Below are 21414 nucleotides of genomic sequence, written 5' to 3' on the forward strand. Positions count from 1 at the left end.
GAGAGGTGGCTGGACCTTGTGGCCCTGTTCTTGTCCTCTAAAATTGGACTCTTGCAGTCATTGCCACCACTGCCACTTTAGGTGCTCTCACCATCCTTGCTTTCGGGTGTGTGCAGCACACTAGCCCAAGCGTGCAGGCAGGGACCCTTCTCTTCGGTCCCAGTGGGAGCTAGAAAATAAGGCTAGAACATTTAAGCAGGGCTTTCATAAGGGCCAGGCATAACCGGGAAAACAGAGATGGGCATAGATAGTCTGACTTACAAGGTGCAGCCTACTTAGCTTCAGGTTCCGAAGGGCCTTACTGCTGCCTTCCTGCCTCTTTCACTGCCTTCCCAACACGGCAGGCCCTGTTTGCCTCACCAAGGTGTCCCTTTCACCATGTCCGGATGACTTGAAGTCTAAAGCCTGAGGCAAAGACCTCAAGAGAACATCTTTGCCTGGCAGGAGATGTATTTCTCTGTTCTTTTTTTTTGAGTTTCGTTCTGACTTCTATTTCACATTATTTATTTTGAGACTTAATTTTTTAAAACAATTCAAAAAAGGGCACCTGGGTGGCTCAGTCAGTAAAGTGTCTGACTTCGACTCGGGTCATGATCTCACGATTCATGAGTTTGAGCCCCATGTTGGGCTCTGTGCTGACAGCTCGGAGCCTGGAGCCTGCTTCAGAATCTATGTCTCCCTCTCTCCATGCCTCTGTCTCTCTCAAAAATAAATAAATGTTAAATTAAAAAAATTTTTTTAAACTAAAACAATTTTAGTTTTATAGTGAAATTGAGAGGGAGGGACAGACTTTTCATGAACTCCCTGTCCCCGTACATGCAAGCTTCCCCTATTAACATCACGCACCAGAGTGGTATGTTTTTTACCAAGAATAAACCTACACTAACGCATCATGATCATCCAAAAGCCATAGTATACTTTCGGGTTCCATCTTGGTGATATATATTCTGTGGGTTTGGATAAATGTATAATGACATAATCGATTATTAAAACATACAGAGTGTTTTTGCTACCGTAAAAATACTAACAAGACCTAGAAAATATCTAGAATCCTGTTGTCCTAACATCAGTTTTTATTTTTCCACATTCGTTTCGGGTCATGAGGTGTGTTGAGCAAGTTGTAGAAGTTGAATTTGTTTCTTTTATGAAGACTTAAAGGCATAATGAGTGTAAAGTTCTTAACCTTGGTACCTAGCACATGTAGTCACCGATGCATTTTCTTTCCTGCCTCCCTGAATCCCCAGCAACTCTGGCTATTCTTTTTTTTTTTTTTTTTTTTTAAGGCTTTTTTGTTTGTTTTTTATGTTTTATTTACTGATTTTGAGAGAGAAAGAGAACAGGGATTGGGGGGCGGAGATTGAATTCCAAGCTCCAAGTGTGGAGTGTGACATGGGGCTCCAGCTCACAAACTGTGAGATTATTACCTGAGCTGAAATCAAGAGTTGGATGCTTAACCGACTGAGCCGCCCAGGGACCTGCTATTGTAAAGGAATGTAGAATACTCCTGTTATTCGTAAAGGACTGTGGTACTTCTTGGGAATTCAGACTTACTCCCCTCCAGGAATAAAGCACTGGTAACTGCAGAATACAACTGGTGTGTTTTGTGATAAAAACCATGCAGCTGGCAGTTCCTAGAGCCAATTACAGTCGAAGAGCTTACTGAGCCTCACAGTTGTCCTACTCAAGTCTGTTTGACTTTACTCCCAGATCCAGCCCATTCTGGCCCATGGCCTTCCTTTCTGTTCGTCTGTTGTCTTCGTTGGTTCATCTTGAGTACAAGCTAGATGCTCAGTGTAGCTTTTGTGATTTGGTTCACGCTGTTACCTAACTCTAGAAAGTCCCTTTTATCTTGCCTATCTGAAGACGGCTATTTGCTCAAGACTAATTTCCATGGTTACTCCAGCCAGTGTGATCTTGCACTTCAGTAATTGTCTAGAAAACATAGTCCTTACCTTAAAATCTTGATTATATCATTTGGTATTTTGTAGTTTGCCTTTTTTTTTTTTTTTTTTAATCTTAAAGAACCAGCTTTGGTTTCATTGATTTTTCTCTGTTCTGTTTGTTTTCAAAATGCTCTTATAGTATTTTTCCTTTTGTTTACAGTTGGGTGTAATTTGCTTTAAAGTTTTCTGGTTTAAGGTAAAAAGTTAGATCAATTTGGGATCTTTTTAAATATAAGCATTCACTGCTGTAAATTTCCCTCTTAGTACTACTTCAAGCTGCATCCCTCAAATTTTGATTAAGTTGGGTTATTTTCATTCAGTTAAAAATATTTTCTAATTTCCCTTGAGAGTTTTTATTTTACCCATATGTTATTTAGAAGTATGCTATTGAGGGGTGCCTGGGTGGCTCAGTTAGTTAAGTGTCTGTCTTGAGCTCAGGTCATGATCTTGTGGTTTGTGGTTTTGAACCCCGTGTGGGGCTCTGTGCTGACAGCTCAGAGCCTGGAGCTTCCTTCAGATTCTGTCTCCCTCTCCCTCTGCCCTTCCCCCTGCTTGTGCTCTGTCTCTCTCTCAAAAATAAACAAACATTAAAAAATTTAAAAAAAAAAATAGAAGTATGCTGTTTAATTTTAAAATATTTGAGGGCTTTCCAGATATTTTTGTTATTAGTTGCTAGTAATTGTTATAGTCAGAGAACATACTTTTTATGGTCTTCATTTTTCCAGATGTCTTAATACTTGTTTTATGGTTGTGAACCTGAAAAGAATCTGTATTCTGCTTTTGGGTAGAGTGTTTTATAAATGTTAGGTCCAGTAGGTTGAATGATTGTGTTGTTCAAGTCTTTGTATATTTGTAATGACTTTTTTGTCTACTGTCAATTACTGAGAGAAGAGTCTTGGAAATCTCCAACTATAATTGCGGATTTATTTATTTCCTCTTTCAGGTCCATTTTTTTGTGGTTGGAGTTTTTTTGTTTTGTTTGTGGAAGGGGTTATTCAGAGACACAGTTAACTTTATTAGAGACATCCAAACTTTTAGCATAAAGCCACGTGATATTTTTCAAGAAAATTGTATATTTTTTGAGCATGAAGAATTTCTGAAGTTCAGAAATCTGGAATTCTTAAAATACTTAGAACAAAATTACTCACATAGGTTGTAATTGTATAAAAAGGCAAATGATCAGGACGTTTTGTTGAACATAATTGAAAGGTGGGCAAAATGTATTGGCTTGCAGATGGAAAACCAACAAGGAATTCATCTAAGATATTAGGCTTAGGGGAGAGGGGAGCCATTGCATTGATATCAAAATGCAAACTGACAGACCTTTTGTCCAAGGAACATTGAACCTGCATACAAATGATGACCAGGGGAGTGTGCCAGATGGAGTGTTGTCATGTACCTAAAGAGACAGCTGAAATCAGAATTGGGCCTTACAGTGGAAACACATAGATACTTCTGTACATACAAGCAACTCTGTTGATACCCCTGAAAGGAATATGTAGTGTTCATGATTATTTTTGAGTTTTCTGCTTCAACATCCACCTGTTTTTACTTTATATAAACAGTTTAGAAGCTCTGTAATTAGGTATGAAATGTATTTAGGGTTAACATATATACATATACATATTTTTTTTAACATTCTTCAAACATTTTGGTGGGGGTGGGGGGGAAGAGGGGGAGAGAGAGAATCCCAAGCTGTCTCCACAGTCAGCGCAGAGCCCAATGTTGGGCTCAAACCCACAAACCATGAGATGATGACCTGAGCCAAAACCAAGAGTTGGATGCTTAACTGACGGAGCCATCCAGGTGCCCCAAGAATTATTATATCTTCTTAATTGACTTTCTTATCATTATGAAATGTTCTTCTTAATTCATGGTAATATTTTCTGTCCTAAAGTCTACTTTGTCTGATAGTAGTGCTACTCAGACTTTGTGTTTGCATGGGTGTCTTTTTTCATCTTTAAGCTTTTTTTTATTTAAAAAAAAATACATATTTTTTACATTTATTCGTTTTTGAGAGAGAGAGAGAGAGTATGAGCGGGGGAAGGGCAGAGAGAGAGGGGTACACAGAACCTGAAGCACGCTCCAGGCTCCAACCTATCAGCACAGAGCCTGACGTGGGGCTCGAACTCACAAACGTGAGATCGTGACCTGAGCCGCAGTCGGATGCCCAACTGACTGAGCCACCCAGGCACCCCAGATTTTGTTTTTCTTAAGTAATCTCTACACCCAACGTAGGGCTTGAACTCCTAACCCTAAGGTCAAGAGTGGCATGCTTCATGCTCCACCAGCTGAGCCAGCCAGGCACCCTGAGTGGGCTTGTTTATTTCACTCTTTGCTTAGTAACTACATTTTTTTTTTTAAGATTTATTTTTAAGGAATCTCTACACCCAACATGAAGCTCAAACTTACAACCCCGAGACCAGGGGTTGCATGCTGTAATGACTGAGCCAGCCAGGCGCCCCTACACTTTTTCTTTTTCTTTTTTTTTTAATTGGTTGCTCTGTACATCACTGACTTACCATGGTCTACTGTCACCATTAGTCTTCTAAGATCACTTTACATATAGTGTAAGAACCACACATTACACTTCCATTTTCCCCTTCATTCTTTGTAGTATTTTTGTCATATGTTTTAACTTTACCTGTATTATAAATACATTACTTTGTTGCTAATTTTGTTCTAAACAGACTTTATTTTTTTACAGAAACTACAAAATGAGCAAAAATATCTTTTACTTTTACTCACATACTTTTTCTAGTATTCTCTGTTACTTGATGTAGATCCAGATTTCCATCTGGTGTTGTTTTCATGGTGCTTAAAGAATTTCCTTTAACATTTCTTATAGTAATGATCTATTGGCAGTGAAGGCATTCTGCTTTTGTCTGTCTAGGAAAGTGTTTATTTTGTCTAATTTCTGTTAATGTAAATCATTGTTTTCTTTTGCAGTTTTACAGAGTCATTCCATCGGTGTATTTTTTTAATTTCAGATATTATAATTTTCATCTCTGGAAAGTTCCATCGAGGTGTTTAGTATCTTCTCTCCTTATTATGTTCATATTTTCCTTTATATACTCCAGTGTAATTATAAGATTTTTTAAATGCTGTTTTATAGTCCTTGGTTACTAATTTCATCACCTGTGTTATTGCTAGGTCTGTTTCTATTGATTGATTTTTCTTCTGGTTATGGATAATTCATTCTTTTTGCATGAATGATCATTTTTATTACATGCTAGAAATTTTGAATTTTACATTATTTCTAGGTTTTGTTATGTTTTGTTAAAGAGTATTGAGTTGTGTTCTGGTGTGCAGTTCAGTAACTTGTGGGTTAGTTTGGTCCTTTTAAGGCTTGCTTTTAAGTGTAGTTATGGCAACTCTATAGCACCCTTTGTTCTGGGGCTAATGAACCTCTGCTGCTGGGTTGATAACCTTCTGGGGACTCTACCCAATTCCCATGTATTACAGGTTCTCTCTAGTTGGCTGGTGGGAACACAAACTGCTGCCAACCTTATATGACCCGTGGGACTTGCTCAGCTTTCTGATCTCGGGTGTTCTTGGAGTTTTACTCCATACACATTGGTACTCATCCAAAATCATGGGGAATCCCTTCATGGATCTCCAGAAATCTCTTTTGGAGACCTTGCTTCTCTCCAGTACCTCTGCCCCACAAATTGTAGCTGCCTTGGCCTCCTGAATTCTAATCTTGATCTCTTCAATTGAGCGAGACTATTGGGCCCTGTTTCTGTTACTCCTCTATGTGTATGCTGCAGCTTAGAAACTCGGCAGTAAGTTGTGGGGGACAGTCGTGGAGTTTACTTCATTTGTTTCCTTTTCCTCAAGGGTCATGGCCCTTAGGCCTATGTTGTCTATTTGTCAGTTGTCTGAAGATACTGTTTTATATCTTTTGTTCAGTTTTCTAGTTGTTTATAGTAGAAGGCAATTTCTGTGGCCCCATTAGTTTTTATTCCCTCTATTAATTTTTAGTAGTTTTTCTCATCCCTTTTTCTCCCCCACCCACCCCAGGATTACTTACTATATTTGCTCTTGAGTGTTTATATTGCCTTAGTTGATTTTTTTATTGAGATGAAATTCACATTGTAAAAAAAAAAAAAGTACATTTCCGGGACACCTGGTGGCTCAGTCGGTTAAGCGTCTGACTCTTGACTTCGGCTCAGGTCAGGATCTCAAAGTTCATGAGTTTGAGCCCCACGTTGGGCTTTGTGCTCACAGGACGAAGTCTGCTTCAGATCCTCTGTCTCCCTCTTTGCTTTGTGGCCCTCTCTTGTTCACACACCCTCTCTCTCAAAAATAAATAAACGTTAAAAATTTTTTTAATAAAAATTAAAATAATGAAATGTACAATTCTTTGGTTTTCGGTATATTCATAAAATTGTGCACCTGTCCCCACTGTCTAATTCTAGAATATTTTCATTACCCCAGAAAGAAACCCTGTATCCATTAGCAGTCATTTGCTCCCCATTGCTCCCCACCATTCAGCTCCTGGCAAGCATGAGTGTACTTTCTGTCTATATGGATTTGCCTGTTCTGGATATTTCATACAAGTGGAATTGTACAATATGTGACCTTTTTTGGTCTGGTTTCTTTCACCTAACATGTTTTCAAGATTCATCTACATTGTGGCATGTATTAATACTTGAAGAATCCTTTTCACAGGTGAATAATATTCTGTTATATGGATATACCGTATTTTGTTTATCTTTGTCAGTTGGTGGACATTTGAGTTTTTTCTACTTTTTGGCTGTTACGAATAATGTTTTCATGAACATTTGGTACAGATTTTTGTGCAGATGAATGTTTTCATTTCTCTTGGTTATATACTCAAGAGTAGAATTACTGGATCACACAGTAATTCTGTTTAACCTTTTAAGCTACCAGGTTGTTTTTCAAAGTGATTGCACCAGTACACATTCCCACCAGCAATAGTAGAGGAGTGTTCCATTTTCTTCACATTCTTGCTAACAGTTGTCATTGTTCTGTAGCCATTCCTGTGGGTGTTAAACAGATTCTCAGAGTGGTTTTGACTTGTGTATACTTCCCTAATGACACTGAGCTCAAGTCTTCCTTGAGAACTAGGAGAGTGTAATTAGCTGGACCAAGTAGTCCCCACCACTTGTCCCCTCCCATGGCTCACCTATAATTTACCTTCTCCCCACTGTTTTCAGATTGTGAATAAGTGGAACACTGCTCTTATTGGCCTTATGACATATTTTCGGGAAGCTGTAGTGAACACCCAGGAGCTCCTGGACTTGCTAGTGAAGTGTGAGAACAAGATCCAGACACGTATCAAGATTGGCCTCAATTCCAAGATGCCGAGTCGTTTCCCTCCTGTTGTGTTCTATACCCCTAAGGAGTTGGGTGGACTTGGCATGCTCTCAATGGGCCATGTACTCATCCCCCAGTCTGACCTCAGGTAGGACTTGCTTGAAAACCTTCTAGATCCTGAGGGAAGGGGATGTTTCTTTACTTTTAGGTTTTATTTTTTTCTCTAATCTTGGTTGTGCCCCCAAACAGGTGGTCCAAGCAGACAGATGTAGGTATCACACACTTTCGTTCAGGAATGAGCCATGAAGAAGACCAGCTGATTCCCAACTTGTACCGCTACATACAACCATGGGAGAGCGAGTTCATTGATTCTCAGAGGGTCTGGGCTGAGTATGCACTGAAGAGACAAGAGGCCATTGCTCAGAACAGGTACACATCCAGGAAGGCATAGCAGTCCTGTCAGGGGTGTGCAGCCTTGCGTGGAGCTCAGGAACAGAGCGTGCTGTATTTTAATGGAGACCAGGGAAGTAGGTTCTACATCTGACCCATCGGTCCTTGGCCAGGAAGGAATGCTAAATAAACTTTGTGTGAGCACATATTTGACTTCAGTGTTTTTTTGACAGACGACTGACCTTAGAAGATCTAGAGGATTCATGGGATCGTGGCATTCCTCGAATCAACACCCTTTTCCAGAAGGACCGGCACACGTTGGCGTATGATAAAGGCTGGCGTGTTCGAACTGACTTTAAGCAGTACCAGGTACATGGAGGGGATAGTACAGAGATTTCCCCTGCATTAGAGGAACCCACGGCTGTGCCAGGAATCTGGCTGGGGCAGTAGGCTCCCAGAAGCTTGATGGTGCTTGCTTTGCCATCTAGGTCTTGAAGCAGAACCCTTTCTGGTGGACACACCAGCGGCATGATGGGAAGCTCTGGAACCTGAACAACTACCGTACAGACATGATCCAGGCCCTGGGCGGTGTGGAAGGCATTCTGGAACACACACTCTTCAAGGGCACTTACTTCCCTACCTGGGAGGGGCTTTTCTGGTGAGGATTCTCTTCTCCCCTTACCTGTCATAACCCTCTGAGCTCATCTCTATTGTGCCTTTGTGTTCTGTGGCGTTTACCAGAGACCAGTGCTCTGGGAGATGGCAGGGTATCACTTTACCTGGTCTCTTTTTCCCAGGGAGAAGGCCAGTGGTTTTGAGGAGTCTATGAAGTGGAAGAAGCTAACCAATGCTCAGCGATCGGGATTGAACCAGATTCCCAATCGTAGATTCACCCTCTGGTGGTCCCCGACCATCAACCGAGCCAATGTGAGTGTGATTGCTAGACCTGGAAGACAGGAAGCTAAAAACAAGAGTTTCTGTTTCCTTCATTGTATCCTGAAAACAAGTGTCTTGATGTCTGGGTTCACTTTCAGTCTCTTTTTCCCGTCAGGTATATGTAGGCTTTCAGGTGCAGCTGGACCTGACAGGTATCTTCATGCATGGCAAGATCCCCACACTGAAGATCTCTCTCATCCAGATCTTCCGAGCTCACTTATGGCAGAAGATCCACGAGAGCATTGTGATGGACTTGTGTCAGGTGGGCCAGAAGTGAGGGGAGAGGGTACCATGAGAAGTCAGGTCAGCTCGGGCTCAGTCAGTTAAACATTTGACTCTTGGTCTTGGCCCAGGTCTTGAGTCACGGTTGTGAGTTCAAGCTCCACCTTGGGCTCTGTGCTGGGTACGGAGCCTACTTAAAGAGAAAAGAAAAAAAGGAAAACTGTATTTGGGGTGCCTGGATGGCTCAGTCAGTTAAGGACTCTTGATCTCAGGTCATGATTTCAGAGTCATGAGTGCAAGCCCTGCATTGCGCTCCATGCTGGATATGACGCCTACTTTTAAAAAAAAAGAAAGAAAGAAAGGAAAAGAAACGAAAAAGCTCACTCTTGGTATGGGAAGTCCACCCTGGAAGCACCAAGGAGGAGACCTGCATTGTGGTTCCAGGTGCCACATTACCTGGACTCCTACAAGTCTCGTTCTAAGTGGGCTCCCATAAGCAGTCATAACCTTTCTACCTTTGCCTTCAGGTATTTGATCAGGAACTGGATGCACTAGAAATTGAGACAGTACAAAAGGAGACAATTCACCCCCGAAAGTCCTATAAGATGAATTCTTCCTGTGCAGATATCCTGCTTTTTGCCTCCTATAAGTGGAATGTCTCCCGGCCCTCATTGCTGGCAGACTCCAAGTAAGTGCATTATAACCCAGCCCTTGTTATCCAAGAAGCTTGCTTACTGTTCTACCTGTGCTACTTTGGAAACTTTCCTTTCTTTTTTGAGAGTTAGATGTAGCGATTGAGAGTTCATGTAGTTGTTGGACATTGGTTGTGTCAGTGGCTTCCTAACGCCTGGATTCCTAACCTCTCTCCACCCTCAGGGATGTGATGGACAGTACCACCACTCAGAAGTATTGGATTGATATCCAGTTGCGCTGGGGGGACTATGACTCCCATGACATTGAACGCTATGCCCGGGCCAAGTTCCTGGACTACACCACAGACAACATGAGTATCTATCCTTCACCCACTGGTGTGCTCATTGCCATTGACCTGGCCTATAACCTGCATAGGTAAGTTGGTGTTCAGAAGCATGTATGTAATGTCAGCCCCATACTTTATTTTTAAATTTTATTTTTTTAAGTAAACTCTGTGGCCAGTCTGGAGCTCAAACTCAACAACTCTGAGATCAAGAGTCACATGTTCTACTGACTGCACCAGCCAGGCACCCCAGTCGGCCCCATACTTTAATGTACACGTTTTTTTAGTTTGCCTGTGTGGCCCTTTCCTCTTCTGGGTCATTGACCTTTTCTTCTTGCCTCTGTGTACATGGGCAGACACTTGTCAGCCTGGTCTTCACTCTTCTTGCCTCTTCTATTCTCATAGTGCCTATGGAAACTGGTTCCCAGGCAGCAAGCCTCTCATACAGCAGGCCATGGCCAAGATCATGAAGGCAAACCCTGCCTTGTATGTGTTACGTGAACGGATCCGCAAGGGACTGCAGCTCTATTCATCTGAGCCCACTGAGCCCTATCTGTCCTCTCAGAACTATGGTGAGCTCTTCTCCAACCAAATTATCTGGTTTGTGGATGACACTAATGTCTACAGAGTGACTATTCACAAGGTGAGAATTAGAAACAACCTAGGGATGTGGGACTATATATGCCTGTGAGAGGGTGATGAGGCAAATGTGTGCATATGGGAAGGTAGGGTGGTTGTGTCTAGGCCACACTAACTGATGATCTCATTCTTTAGACCTTTGAAGGGAATTTGACAACCAAACCTATCAATGGGGCCATCTTCATCTTCAATCCACGCACAGGGCAGCTGTTCCTCAAGATAATCCACACATCTGTGTGGGCTGGACAGAAGCGTCTGGGGCAGGTGAGCTGGTTAAAGGGTAGAGAGGCTGTGGAACCTTGCTGCCCCTTTTTCTCTGGGGAGCAGGGAGCCAGGGCACATCCTCCTGTTTCTCTCTGTGAGAGATTGTGTCTCATTTGAACCTTTGCTCCAAATTACTTAACTTGGGGAGTACTCTACAGGGGGCCCAGCAGTATGTGAGGTCCTTCATTACCTACCAGTTGTTCTCTCTGTTTCTTGCATCTCCCATCTCTAACCTACCTTGAACAAGACTACCAAGAATCATCTTTCTAAAGGGAACCAAGTATGCTTAAGACCTCATTTTTGCCAAATCTCTACCTCTATCTAACTCTTTTTTTGCTGAATTAACTCTTTTCTGGCTTCCTAGACACTTGATAATTTGGCTGAGCTACGACCTGTCCACCCATGGTTTCTCTTCCTTTAAAACCTGCTTCCTGGGGCACCTGGGTGGCTCAGTTGGTTGAGCGTACGACTTCAGCTCAGGTCATGATCTCGCGGTCTGTGAGTTCAAGCCCCGCGTCGGGCTCTGTGCTGACAGCTCAGAGCCTGGAGCCTGTTTCGGATTCTGTGTCTCCCTCTCTGCCCCTCCCCTGCTCATGCTCTGTCTCTCTCTCTCTCAAAAATAAATAAAACATTAAAAAAAATTTTTTTTTAATAAAAAATAAAAAAATAAATAAAACCTGCTTCCTCCTAGTATCCCCAAACTCTGACATCCATTTCCACTTCTGTGGCTTTGCTCATGTATCTTTCTTTCTAGAATGATCTCTCCCCTTTACTCTGTTAATCAAGTCTTTCTTATCCCTTAAGACCTGTTTCTTTGTATAGCTTTTTATCAGTTTTAGCCTTAATTTATTTTGTCCCAGACACTTGGTATTATATAATCAAATACCGGCTTGTGGTATATCTTGTGTGAGTTTTGTCTGGCCAGCTAGGTTGAAAAACCCTTTTGGGCAAAGCCATCTGACACTTCTTTTGCACCTCCAAAGTACCTAACATTCAGTAGCGGTGTGCAACAGAAACATAGGTTGATTATCTCAAGACCTAGGCTGTTTTGTTCTAGTTGACCTGTGGTGATAGACACTCAATTTCCACTTCCTCCCCTCTTCCTTTTTAGCTGGCCAAGTGGAAGACGGCTGAGGAAGTGGCTGCCCTGATCCGATCTCTGCCTGTGGAGGAGCAGCCCAAGCAGATCATTGTCACTAGGAAGGGCATGCTGGACCCATTGGAGGTGAGAGGTGGATGAGGTAGAAGAAAGGAGGGCTGAGACGTATAGGCTATTTCTAATCTTGGACTTGATCTTGTCTCAGGTGCACTTGCTGGACTTCCCCAATATTGTGATCAAAGGATCGGAGCTCCAGCTCCCTTTCCAGGCTTGTCTCAAGGTGGAAAAGTTTGGGGACCTCATCCTTAAAGCCACTGAACCCCAGATGGTTCTTTTTAATCTCTATGATGACTGGCTCAAGACTATCTCATCTTATACGGTATGAAACTGCCTAACAAAGAAGGTCACTCTAAGAGGAGTGGGTTGGGGGTCATAAGACAATCCTGTGCCTTCCTTAAGTTTTCCCCAGGTCCCCTATGGGGCCATTTTCACATCTTCAGCCTGTGGATGAGACAGCAATTCTGTGCTCTGCATAAAAAGTTGACTGGGAGAGCGGTGGAGGCTCTACCTTAGAGTTTGAAATCAATTTCTGGGTTCCCTGAAAGAACAGAATCGAGGAAACAGGGAGGACCTCAGTGTCTGACCCCCCCGCCCTTTGTTGCCATACCTCTTCTCAGGCTTTCTCCCGCCTCATCTTGATTCTGCGTGCCCTGCACGTGAACAATGACCGGGCGAAGGTGATCCTGAAGCCAGACAAGACGACTATTACAGAGCCACACCATATCTGGCCCACTCTGACTGACGAGGAGTGGATCAAGGTGGAAGTGCAGCTCAAAGATCTGATCTTGGCCGACTACGGCAAGAAAAACAAGTGAGCGCTGGTGGGTGGGAGACATCCTAAAAGGGTGAAATGAATGGTTCGGTATGTGGTTTCTGGGTTTTTTGAAACATTTAAGGCTCAGAAATTTCTCAAGGAATTGTCCTGGAGATGCCTACAGAAAAAAGATAGTGTCTTCAGATAATGTAGAAAATGTCAGTGTTTCAGGGTTTCCATCTGATTCTTGGGCATTGTTTCATGTTGCCATTTTGAGCAGGGCATTTCTTTACCGTTCATGTTACAGGCAGTTTTAACATCCACATCCCCAGGTACCACTGCTAACAGCACACACACCCCTTCCTTCCCTCTTCCTGTCATTTTGGCAACCAAGAAGAAAAATGTCCATAGATGTCCAGGTACCCCCCCCCGACCCAGGATGACTGAGGCGACTGACAGTACCAGCAATGATTGAGAACGTGTTCTAAGGGTTTCTGTTTTTGAGAATTGTTCTATAAACCAGGGCACTTCTTGTCAAGGAAAAGAGGGAGGTATGGCTACTGAGCAGGTTTGAGTGTTGCTGAAAGGGTGTACATGCTCAGGGCCATCCTGGGCTGTGATAAATCTTAACCGGTATTGGGACATCTCCACTATACACTTAGGATTGTCTGGGGTAAGGGTATGGAGTCCCTTGTCTTACCAAGTTACACTCTTGCCATTGAGGCATATGACCAAGGGAAGGGATCTTGTGGTGTGACCCATGTTGTCCCCGCAGCGTGAACGTGGCATCACTGACACAATCGGAAATTCGAGACATCATCCTGGGTATGGAGATCTCAGCACCATCACAGCAGCGGCAGCAGATAGCAGAGATCGAGAAGCAGACCAAGGAACAGTCGCAGCTGACAGCAACACAGACTCGTACTGTCAACAAGCATGGTGATGAGATCATTACTTCTACCACCAGCAACTATGAGACGCAGACTTTCTCCTCTAAGACTGAATGGCGGGTTAGGTACTGTAAGGGGAAGAGGTAGGGGTGGCAAAGCCTACTGATGCTGCCTGTGGTGCTCGGCCTGAGAAATGCTTACATTCCTCACCATTTGTAGGGCCATCTCTGCTGCCAACCTTCACCTGAGGACCAATCATATCTATGTTTCATCTGATGACATCAAGGAGACTGGTTATACCTATATCCTTCCCAAGAATGTGCTTAAGAAGTTCATCTGCATATCTGACCTGCGGGCCCAAGTGAGTAAGTGTGCTCAACTAAGCCATAGTGTGTGCCTGGCATTTTACATGCCTAAAACTCACCTGAGACTGCCTGGAACGCAAGGTACATAAGAGTGGCCGAAACGGCAAGGAGGGTTTTGGCTCCCACCAAATATTAAAACGTTATAAAGCTATGGCAGTTAAGAGTTCCAAAAGTTTTTGGAAGAGTATAGCATATAGTCAGAAAGGGATTCCTGTGTACATAATAAATGTGTATCAGATCTGTAGGATTAAGGATGCTCTGTGGCATTGGAACAGTCAGAACACTGCCTCACAGCACTTAAAAAATGCAGGTAGAGTAAAGACCTGAATATAAAATACTAAGCTGTAGAGTATTAGAAGAAAATATCTATTATTGTAATGCTGAGATCGCCTTTTTTTTTAAAAGTTTATTTATTTATTTTGAGAGAGACAAAGACAGCCTGAATTGGGGAGGGGCAGAGAGAGAAAGGATCCCAAGCCCACAGCCCAGAGCCCAACATGGGGCTCGAACTCAAGAAACCATAAGATCATGACCTGAGCTAAAACTAAGAGTCAGACGCTTAACCAACGGAGCCACCCAGGCAGCCCCAAGATAGCCTTCTTAAGATACAAAACCATGGGGCACCTGGGTGGCTCAAGTTGGTTGAGCATCTAACTTTGGCTCAGGTCATGATCTCGTGGTTCATGGGTTTAAGCGCTGTATCAGGCTCTGTGCTGACAGCTTGGAGCCTGGAGCCTGCTTTGGCTTCTGTGTCTCTCTCTGGCTCTGTCCCTCCCCTGCTCACTGTCTGTCTCAAAACCAAACATTAAAAATTTTTTAAAAAGGACACCAAACCGTAATCAAAATCAATAGCTTGTGTGTGACAAAGGGTGCTGCAAAAGACACACTAAAAACAGGAAGAAAATTTTGCATAATTCTAAAATAAGGTGGATTAGAATCTAGAACAGGGAAGTTGATTTTTAAAAGTAATTGTAGGGGCGCATGGGTTGCTCAGTCAGTTGAGCATCCAACTCTTGATTACAGCTCAGGTCATGATCCCAGGGTTGTGAGATTGAGCCCTGCATGGGGCTCCACACTCAGTACGGAGCTTCTCTGTCTAAAATAAAAATTAATAAAATAAAAAAATAACCAGAAGAATAGGCAAAGAATATGAAGGTAGTTCAGAAATGGAACTACAAATGGCAAATGTCATATGAAAAGATGATTAGGGGGGTGCCTGGGTGGCTCAGTCTCGATTTCAGCTCAGGTCATGATCTCACAGTTTGTGAGTTTGAGCCCCATGTCGGGCTCTGTACTGACAGTGCGGAGCCTGCTTGGGATTTTCTCTCTCTCTCTCCCTTTCTCTCTGCCTCTTCCCTGCTTATGCTCACACTCCGTTTCTCTCTCAAAAATAAACAAACTACCTTGAAAAGATGTTTAGCCTTACTAGTAATCAGGTAATTCATATTGTATACAATACCCAATTTGTGGCCTCAGGTTGGTGAATTTGAGAAGATTGTTAATAGAAGATTGTGGGTGGGTTTATAGGACACAGGTCCTCTTTGTCGATGGCCGTGTAAAATTCAAAATACCACCTAGTGGTGGACTTAAAGATGTGTTCATCTTGTGAAAATTCATGAGCTGTGTGTTGGTGTGCTCATTTATTTATGGATACTGCTTAATCAATTGGGGAGTGTGTGAGCAATGCAGATTCTTGGACCCCACTTGAGATTCTGATGTGATAAGTCCGAGATGAGGGCCATGTTTAACATTTCGAACAAGCACCCTAGGCTACTGTGATGCAAGAGATTCTGACCACGTTTTAAGAAGCTCTCCTTTGTTCTTGGGGAAGGGAATGAAACACAGGGCTGATAGCCCAGAGTCTGGAATGGTACTAAGAATCGTTTTGGTTCTTGACCCCTTTGTTTCCAGATTGCAGGATACCTGTATGGGGTCAGCCCACCGGATAACCCCCAGGTGAAGGAGATCCGCTGCATCGTGATGGTACCGCAGTGGGGCACTCACCAAACCGTGCATCTGCCTGGCCAACTGCCCCAGCATGAGTACCTCAAGGTCAGTGGGGGTGTGGAAGAATGGGAGCTTTCTTCTGTGAGAGTGGTGGAAGGAAGGCAGCCATGTTGTTCTCATGGGGTGATTCCCGTCTGCAGATGAGGCTCCAGATAACTTTTCACCTCTCTTTGCCTATAGGAAATGGAACCCTTAGGATGGATCCACACTCAGCCCAATGAGTCCCCCCAGCTGTCACCCCAGGATGTCACCACCCATGCTAAGATCATGGCTGACAACCCATCTTGGGATGGTGAGAAGACCATTATCATCACCTGCAGGTAGACTTGGGCCCCTTTGGGAGGAAATGGGGTGCGGCAGGCATTGCAGCACAGGGCCCAGAATGGTGGCCTGAGCTCTGACTCTGTCTTCATCGCTCTGTCAGTTTCACACCAGGCTCCTGCACACTGACAGCCTATAAGCTGACCCCCAGTGGCTATGAATGGGGTCGCCAGAACACAGACAAGGGCAACAATCCCAAGGGCTATCTACCCTCGCATTATGAAAGGGTCCAGATGCTGCTGTCAGACCGCTTCCTTGGCTTTTTTATGGTCCCTGCCCAGTCCTCATGGAACTACAACTTTATGGGTAAGTTCAGCATGGGGAAGTGGGGCTGGGGTAGGCCATCCCCCTTAGCACTTGGGGCTTGACTCTGGTTTGGAGGTGGCCAGGGTCCAGGCTGGGTGAGGCAGGTGCACCTTGTTAACACTAGACCATTCCTTCTACCCCAAGGTGTGCGGCATGATCCCAACATGAAGTATGAGTTGCAGCTGGCAAACCCCAAAGAGTTCTACCACGAGGTGCACAGACCTTCCCACTTCCTCAACTTCGCTCTCCTGCAAGAGGGCGAGGTCTACTCCGCGGATCGAGAGGACCTCTATGCCTAGTTGTATCCTCACCTCCCCCTGCTTCAGACGCTCCACAGGCTGGAGTCTTTTACCCCCAAACACAAGCTGGTGACATTCAGCAGCTTGGCCCCATTTTCCTGTCTTTGTGCTTCTTGTGTTATTGATCTCTGGTGGCTTGTAGTCCTGAGTAAAGTGTAATAATAAATTTTGTATAAATAGGAGTTTTTGAGTTGTTGTTGTTTTCCTCCTGAGCTCAAATTCTGGATGTAGGGAGGCTGGACTTGTTCATAGCACCATGCTGGCCTCAACCTTAAAGGGGCATGAGCCTCCTTTTCATGGGCTGTGGGACCAAGTAAGTATCCCTTAGATTCCGGGAACGGAGGTGGGGTTGGGCTTTCACACCCTTACTGCTTGACCACATTTGTCAACATCCCCTCAAAATATTTGCAAACCGGGGCACCTGGGTGACTCAGTCAGTTAAGTGTCCCGACTCTTGATTTTGGCTCAGGTCATGATCTCATAGCTGTGAGATCAAGCTCTCTGCGCTGGGTCTGGACCTGCTTAAGATTCTCTGTCTTTTTCTCTTTCTGCCTATCCCTGCTCTTGCATGTGTGTGCGCTCGTATTCGTTCTCTCTCTCTCTCTCTCTCCCTCTGTCTCCAAATCACTCCTATTCAACATCCTTTGGAACAGTTGCTGCCATTTTCTGAGTCTGGAAGCTTGTGGATTTGCCCCTCCAACTGTGGTGCCCAGCCTAGCCCCTTAAGCTTTGTGTCACTCCTGGTTGGGGAAATAGGCACGCGGCTTCACAGATGACTGTCTCTGAGACCAGGGACAACCCTCCTACCTCTCACCTCTTGCCTGTAGTGCTTGGCTGCCAAGTGGAGCCTCATGACACCAGACACTGGGGTGGAGCCTGGACTGGAGGCTGTGGGGAGGGATTGACGAAAGTGACCACTTAGAGCCCTGAGCCTCAGCCCTGGGACGCCTGGCTGGAAGCAGGCAGTCCTGCTTCCTGTGACCTTGGGGGATCCGAACAGGACAGGGCCCAGGGGACCCAGTGCACTACCTCCTTCCCCACGCCTTTTCCCTTAATCGCTCCTCCTCTGTCGCCTCTTCCCCGCCCTCTACTGCCCTAAACTGCTTCCTGGGCCGAAACTGTTTGGCTTTTTCCTGCCCTAGTTAGGGTTGGAGGGGGTGTCGCAGCCTTTGGCCTTGTGGAACCATGGAGCCCAGGGGGACGATACCCGGGGTGCCTGGCTGCGGGCCTCGAGTGGCCGCCGGGTCAGGGACGGCCGCGGAGCTCGTGTACCATCTAGCAGGGGCCCTGGGCACGGAGCTGAAGGAGCTGGCGCGCCGCTTCGGGCCGGAGGCGGCGGCCAGGCTAGTGCCGCTCGTGGTTCGGGCGCTGGAGCTCCTGGAAAAGGCTGCCGTGGGGCCCGACCCGGACTCAGTGAGTCACCGCCCCCTCCCCTCGCCACCCGCAGGGCTGGTGGGAGCGTAGCCCTCACAGCCTGGACTCCCCAGCTGCAGGTGTCAGCGCAGCAGGCCGAACTAGAGCTGCGGCGGCTGCGCGAGGAGAACGAGCACCTCCGCAGACAGCTGCACTCTGGGCCACACGGTGAGTGCGGGCACGACCAGGGTGTGGGGTGGGCCGGCTCAGGGCCCCCACCCCAAGCCGCTGCTAAGTTCGCCCCTTCCTCAGAGGAGCGCGCTCTTCTGCGGCAGCTCAAGGAGGTGACCGACCGCCAGCGAGACGAGCTCCGGGCGCACAACCGCGACCTGCTGCAGCGCAGCCAGGAGACGGAGGCGGTGAGGGCGGGGCGGGGCGAGGGGCGAGGGGCGGGGCTCTCCACCTCGCCCACCGACACCCCGCCTACCTTCTCTTTTGCCCCGCCCCCAGCTGCAGGAGCAGCTGCAGCGCCTCCTGCTGGTGAATTCAGAGCTGCGGCACAAACTGGCAGCGGTGCAAACCCAGCTGCGTGCCGCGAGGGACCGCGAGGGCGAGCGGGAGCTACAGCGCCAGGGGGCAGTGGAGCTGGCTCAGGAGCCGGCGCAGGACCAGGCCAGGGGGGCCGGGTACGAGCAGAGGCAGGAGCCCGAGCGGGCAACCGCTGAGGCGGGAGCCCCAGGGACCCCTGAGGACCCGGTGAGTGCCCGTCGTAGTATTCGCAGGTCTGGTACTTGGTGGGCACTCGGGAAAGGTTTGCTGTGCGGCGTTAGCAGGTCCACCGGGAAATTGGAAGGTGGCATACAAGTGTGCGTCCCCCCCCCCCCCACCAGCCGGCCTCTGCTCTCACTCTCAGCCAGAGCACTGGTCTGTCATCTGTTGCAGTGCCCTCGCCTCCCAAGTCTCCCTGCCAGTCACTTGCTCTAGCATTCCTGGGATGGCCCCGGGGGGGGGGGGGGCAGGGGAACGCCAGCAGAGGCACCCCCATCGACCAAACCCGTCCTTCAGCCAGGGCGCCCCTCCAAGGTAGGACAGTGCAGCTTCAGTCGAGAGGAACTTGAGCAGATCCTTCAGGAGAGGAATGAACTCAAAGCCAACGTGTTCCTGCTGAAGGAGGAGTTGGCCTACTTCCAGAGGTGAGGGCGGTGGGCGGGGTCTGGGAAGCTGGGGATGGGGGCGCTCCACTCACACCCGTTCCCAAGTCTCAAGTCACCAGCTTCATTTTTTGGCTCACTGATATATCCACAGTGACATGTGCCAGGCACTGTACGGGACACTGGGAGGACACAGCACCTGCCCTCCAGGAACTTCTTCCAAATGAGGGAGGAGGTGGTACAAAGAGTCACAGCAGTGGTCAAAGAAGTACTCCTAGGAAAGGGCAACAACTAAGCTAAGGTCTGAAGGGTGTTAGCAAGGCGGAGTGTTTTAAAAAGGGGGGGGGGGGGGGGGCAACATGCACAGGTACTTGGGATGAGACCTACTGTTGGCATTCCCACTGCTTACTCGGCCCCTCTCCCTCCTCTGCAGGGAGCTGCTCACGGACCACCGGGTCCCTGGGCTTCTGGTTGAAGCCATGAAGGTGGCTGTCAAGAAGCAGCGGAAGAAGATCAAGGCCAAGATGTTAGGGATTCCAGAGGAAACAGAGAGCAGGTAAGTCCCTGCCTCCATTCCCACTGAGCCAGCTCTCCCTTCCTCTTTCTGTTGAGCCTGATGTCCCAGCCTGGTCATGCTCTAACCCAGCCTAGTCACCCCTTGAGCTTACCACCTTAGCCTTACTCCCTGAGCCTGTCACCTAGTTACGGCTTAAACCTGCTAACTTGGCCTGGTTACCCCTGAGCCTGCTGTCCTGTCTGTTCTGCTGAACCTACCACTCTGGCCTGGTCACCCCCTGGACCTGCCGTCCAGCCTGTCCTGTTGGGCCTTCCATTCTGGCCTGGGCACACCCTAGCCTGCCACCCTTCTCTCTGGATTGCACTGCACCCACGTGCCGTGCTCACTGTACCTCCTGGCAAAGAAACCTGGTAATGCTGCTTCTTCACATGAATTTTTCAGTTTCCTGTCTTGGCTGGATCTGTTTGTTCTCAGAAGTTTCAGACTGTAGTTCCAGCTATGTCAGGGCTGGCCGTCAGGCTGTAAAGTAAAAGCCTCAAGATGTCTTTTATCTCCCCAGCACCACCTTCTCTCCAGCCTTGAGGGGCCCAGGGTCACTCTGTCCTCCCTTGGCCATTCCTGGGCACTGTGCAGAAGCCTGAACATAGCTGGACTCCTGGTGTCCCCTAGGGCCTTGATTAATGACCCCTGCATCTCCTCTCTCCTCTTTGCCTCAGTGACGATGAAGACAGCTCATGGCTCCTACTCTCCAGTGATAAGGGAGCCCACCCTCCACCCACTGAGTCCCGAATACAGAGTTTGTATGTTGGGAGAAGAGGAAGGGGAAAGGTTGTGGGGGTGAAGGAGGGGCCCCACCTTTGTTCTTTCCCCCTATCCTGCTCCACTGATATTCGTTTTGCTGCCCTGAGCTCTGAGCATGCCGCCCCACATTGGCCCTGGCCCCGGCCCCTTTGCCCCCTCAATACCTCACACTGCCCTTTCTTCCTGTTGTATCCCTTTTCTCACCAGCCCCTGCCCTCAGCCCATATCGTTGACTTCTCTGGCATCCAAGCTCAGCGTGCCTCTTGATTCTCCCCCCAGCTTTGGCCTGTCCTATCGGGGTGAAACAGAGGCCCCTGAAGCCCAGACCAGCAGCAAGGCCCCCAGTAAGCTAGGGGGAGAAGAGGAGACCCCACAGCCACCCCACTTGGAGCCTGTGGGCAGCCCCACAGTCCTCAACTCCTGACCAGCCGTGCTCTGCACTCGATGAACATCTTTGTCTCAGCTGCCCCAGAGACCTGACTTTGGAATCTGGCTATGGGTAGATGTGTGGCCTCAAATGAGGACAGGGCTTCCTCCTTCTCAGCCCTCCCCAGGCTCTTTCGCGATCCTGGCCTGAGCCAGGGGATGATGAAGAGCTCAGCCTACCTTCCTTCCCTGTATCTCTGTGCCAAGCCTCCGGGGTCACATGAAAGCGCTTCCTCCCTGAGTCTCCGTTTTCCCATTCGTAAAATGGAGAGCGGGCTACCTACCTCCCAAGGGTCTATGCGAACGGCCTAAGCCAATGTAATAAAGCCACTGCCCACGATACCCAGAAACTGCTTCATGTCTGTGTGTGACTGGTCTGCCTCCGCCTGACTCTGCCAGGACCAAAGGCAGG

General features: G+C 47.0%; 2 protein-coding genes across 2 annotated transcripts in view; both read left to right on the forward strand.

Annotated features, from left to right (window-relative positions):
- Positions 1-16936, forward strand: part of PRPF8 (pre-mRNA processing factor 8) — a 31619-nt gene extending 14683 nt beyond the window's left edge. The window contains exons 25-43 of the mRNA XM_060646911.3: positions 7127-7374; positions 7476-7655; positions 7850-7985; positions 8105-8274; positions 8414-8543; positions 8668-8814; positions 9302-9462; positions 9651-9842; positions 10156-10393; positions 10525-10653; positions 11765-11878; positions 11958-12131; positions 12430-12623; positions 13342-13581; positions 13676-13817; positions 15733-15873; positions 16009-16148; positions 16253-16455; positions 16600-16936. Coding sequence (XP_060502894.1) covers positions 7127-7374; positions 7476-7655; positions 7850-7985; positions 8105-8274; positions 8414-8543; positions 8668-8814; positions 9302-9462; positions 9651-9842; positions 10156-10393; positions 10525-10653; positions 11765-11878; positions 11958-12131; positions 12430-12623; positions 13342-13581; positions 13676-13817; positions 15733-15873; positions 16009-16148; positions 16253-16455; positions 16600-16754 — 3234 coding nt within the window. The 3' untranslated portion in view covers positions 16755-16936. The remainder of the gene's footprint in view (positions 1-7126; positions 7375-7475; positions 7656-7849; positions 7986-8104; positions 8275-8413; positions 8544-8667; positions 8815-9301; positions 9463-9650; positions 9843-10155; positions 10394-10524; positions 10654-11764; positions 11879-11957; positions 12132-12429; positions 12624-13341; positions 13582-13675; positions 13818-15732; positions 15874-16008; positions 16149-16252; positions 16456-16599) is intronic.
- Positions 16937-17674: 738 nt separating this feature from the next.
- RILP (Rab interacting lysosomal protein) lies at positions 17675-21352 on the forward strand. The gene is made up of 9 exons (XM_060646915.3): positions 17675-18167; positions 18242-18335; positions 18420-18526; positions 18618-18863; positions 19173-19300; positions 19692-19814; positions 20492-20575; positions 20856-20942; positions 20974-21352. Exons 1-9 carry the CDS (start codon positions 17940-17942, stop codon positions 21077-21079), a joined length of 1203 nt encoding a protein of 400 aa, XP_060502898.3. The 5' UTR covers positions 17675-17939; the 3' UTR covers positions 21080-21352.
- Positions 21353-21414: the final 62 nt, after the last annotated feature.

The sequence above is a fragment of the Panthera onca genome, chromosome E1, assembly GCF_046562875.1.
Source record: "Panthera onca isolate mPanOnc1 chromosome E1, mPanOnc1 haplotype 2, whole genome shotgun sequence".
Classification (NCBI taxonomy): domain Eukaryota; kingdom Metazoa; phylum Chordata; class Mammalia; order Carnivora; family Felidae; genus Panthera; species Panthera onca.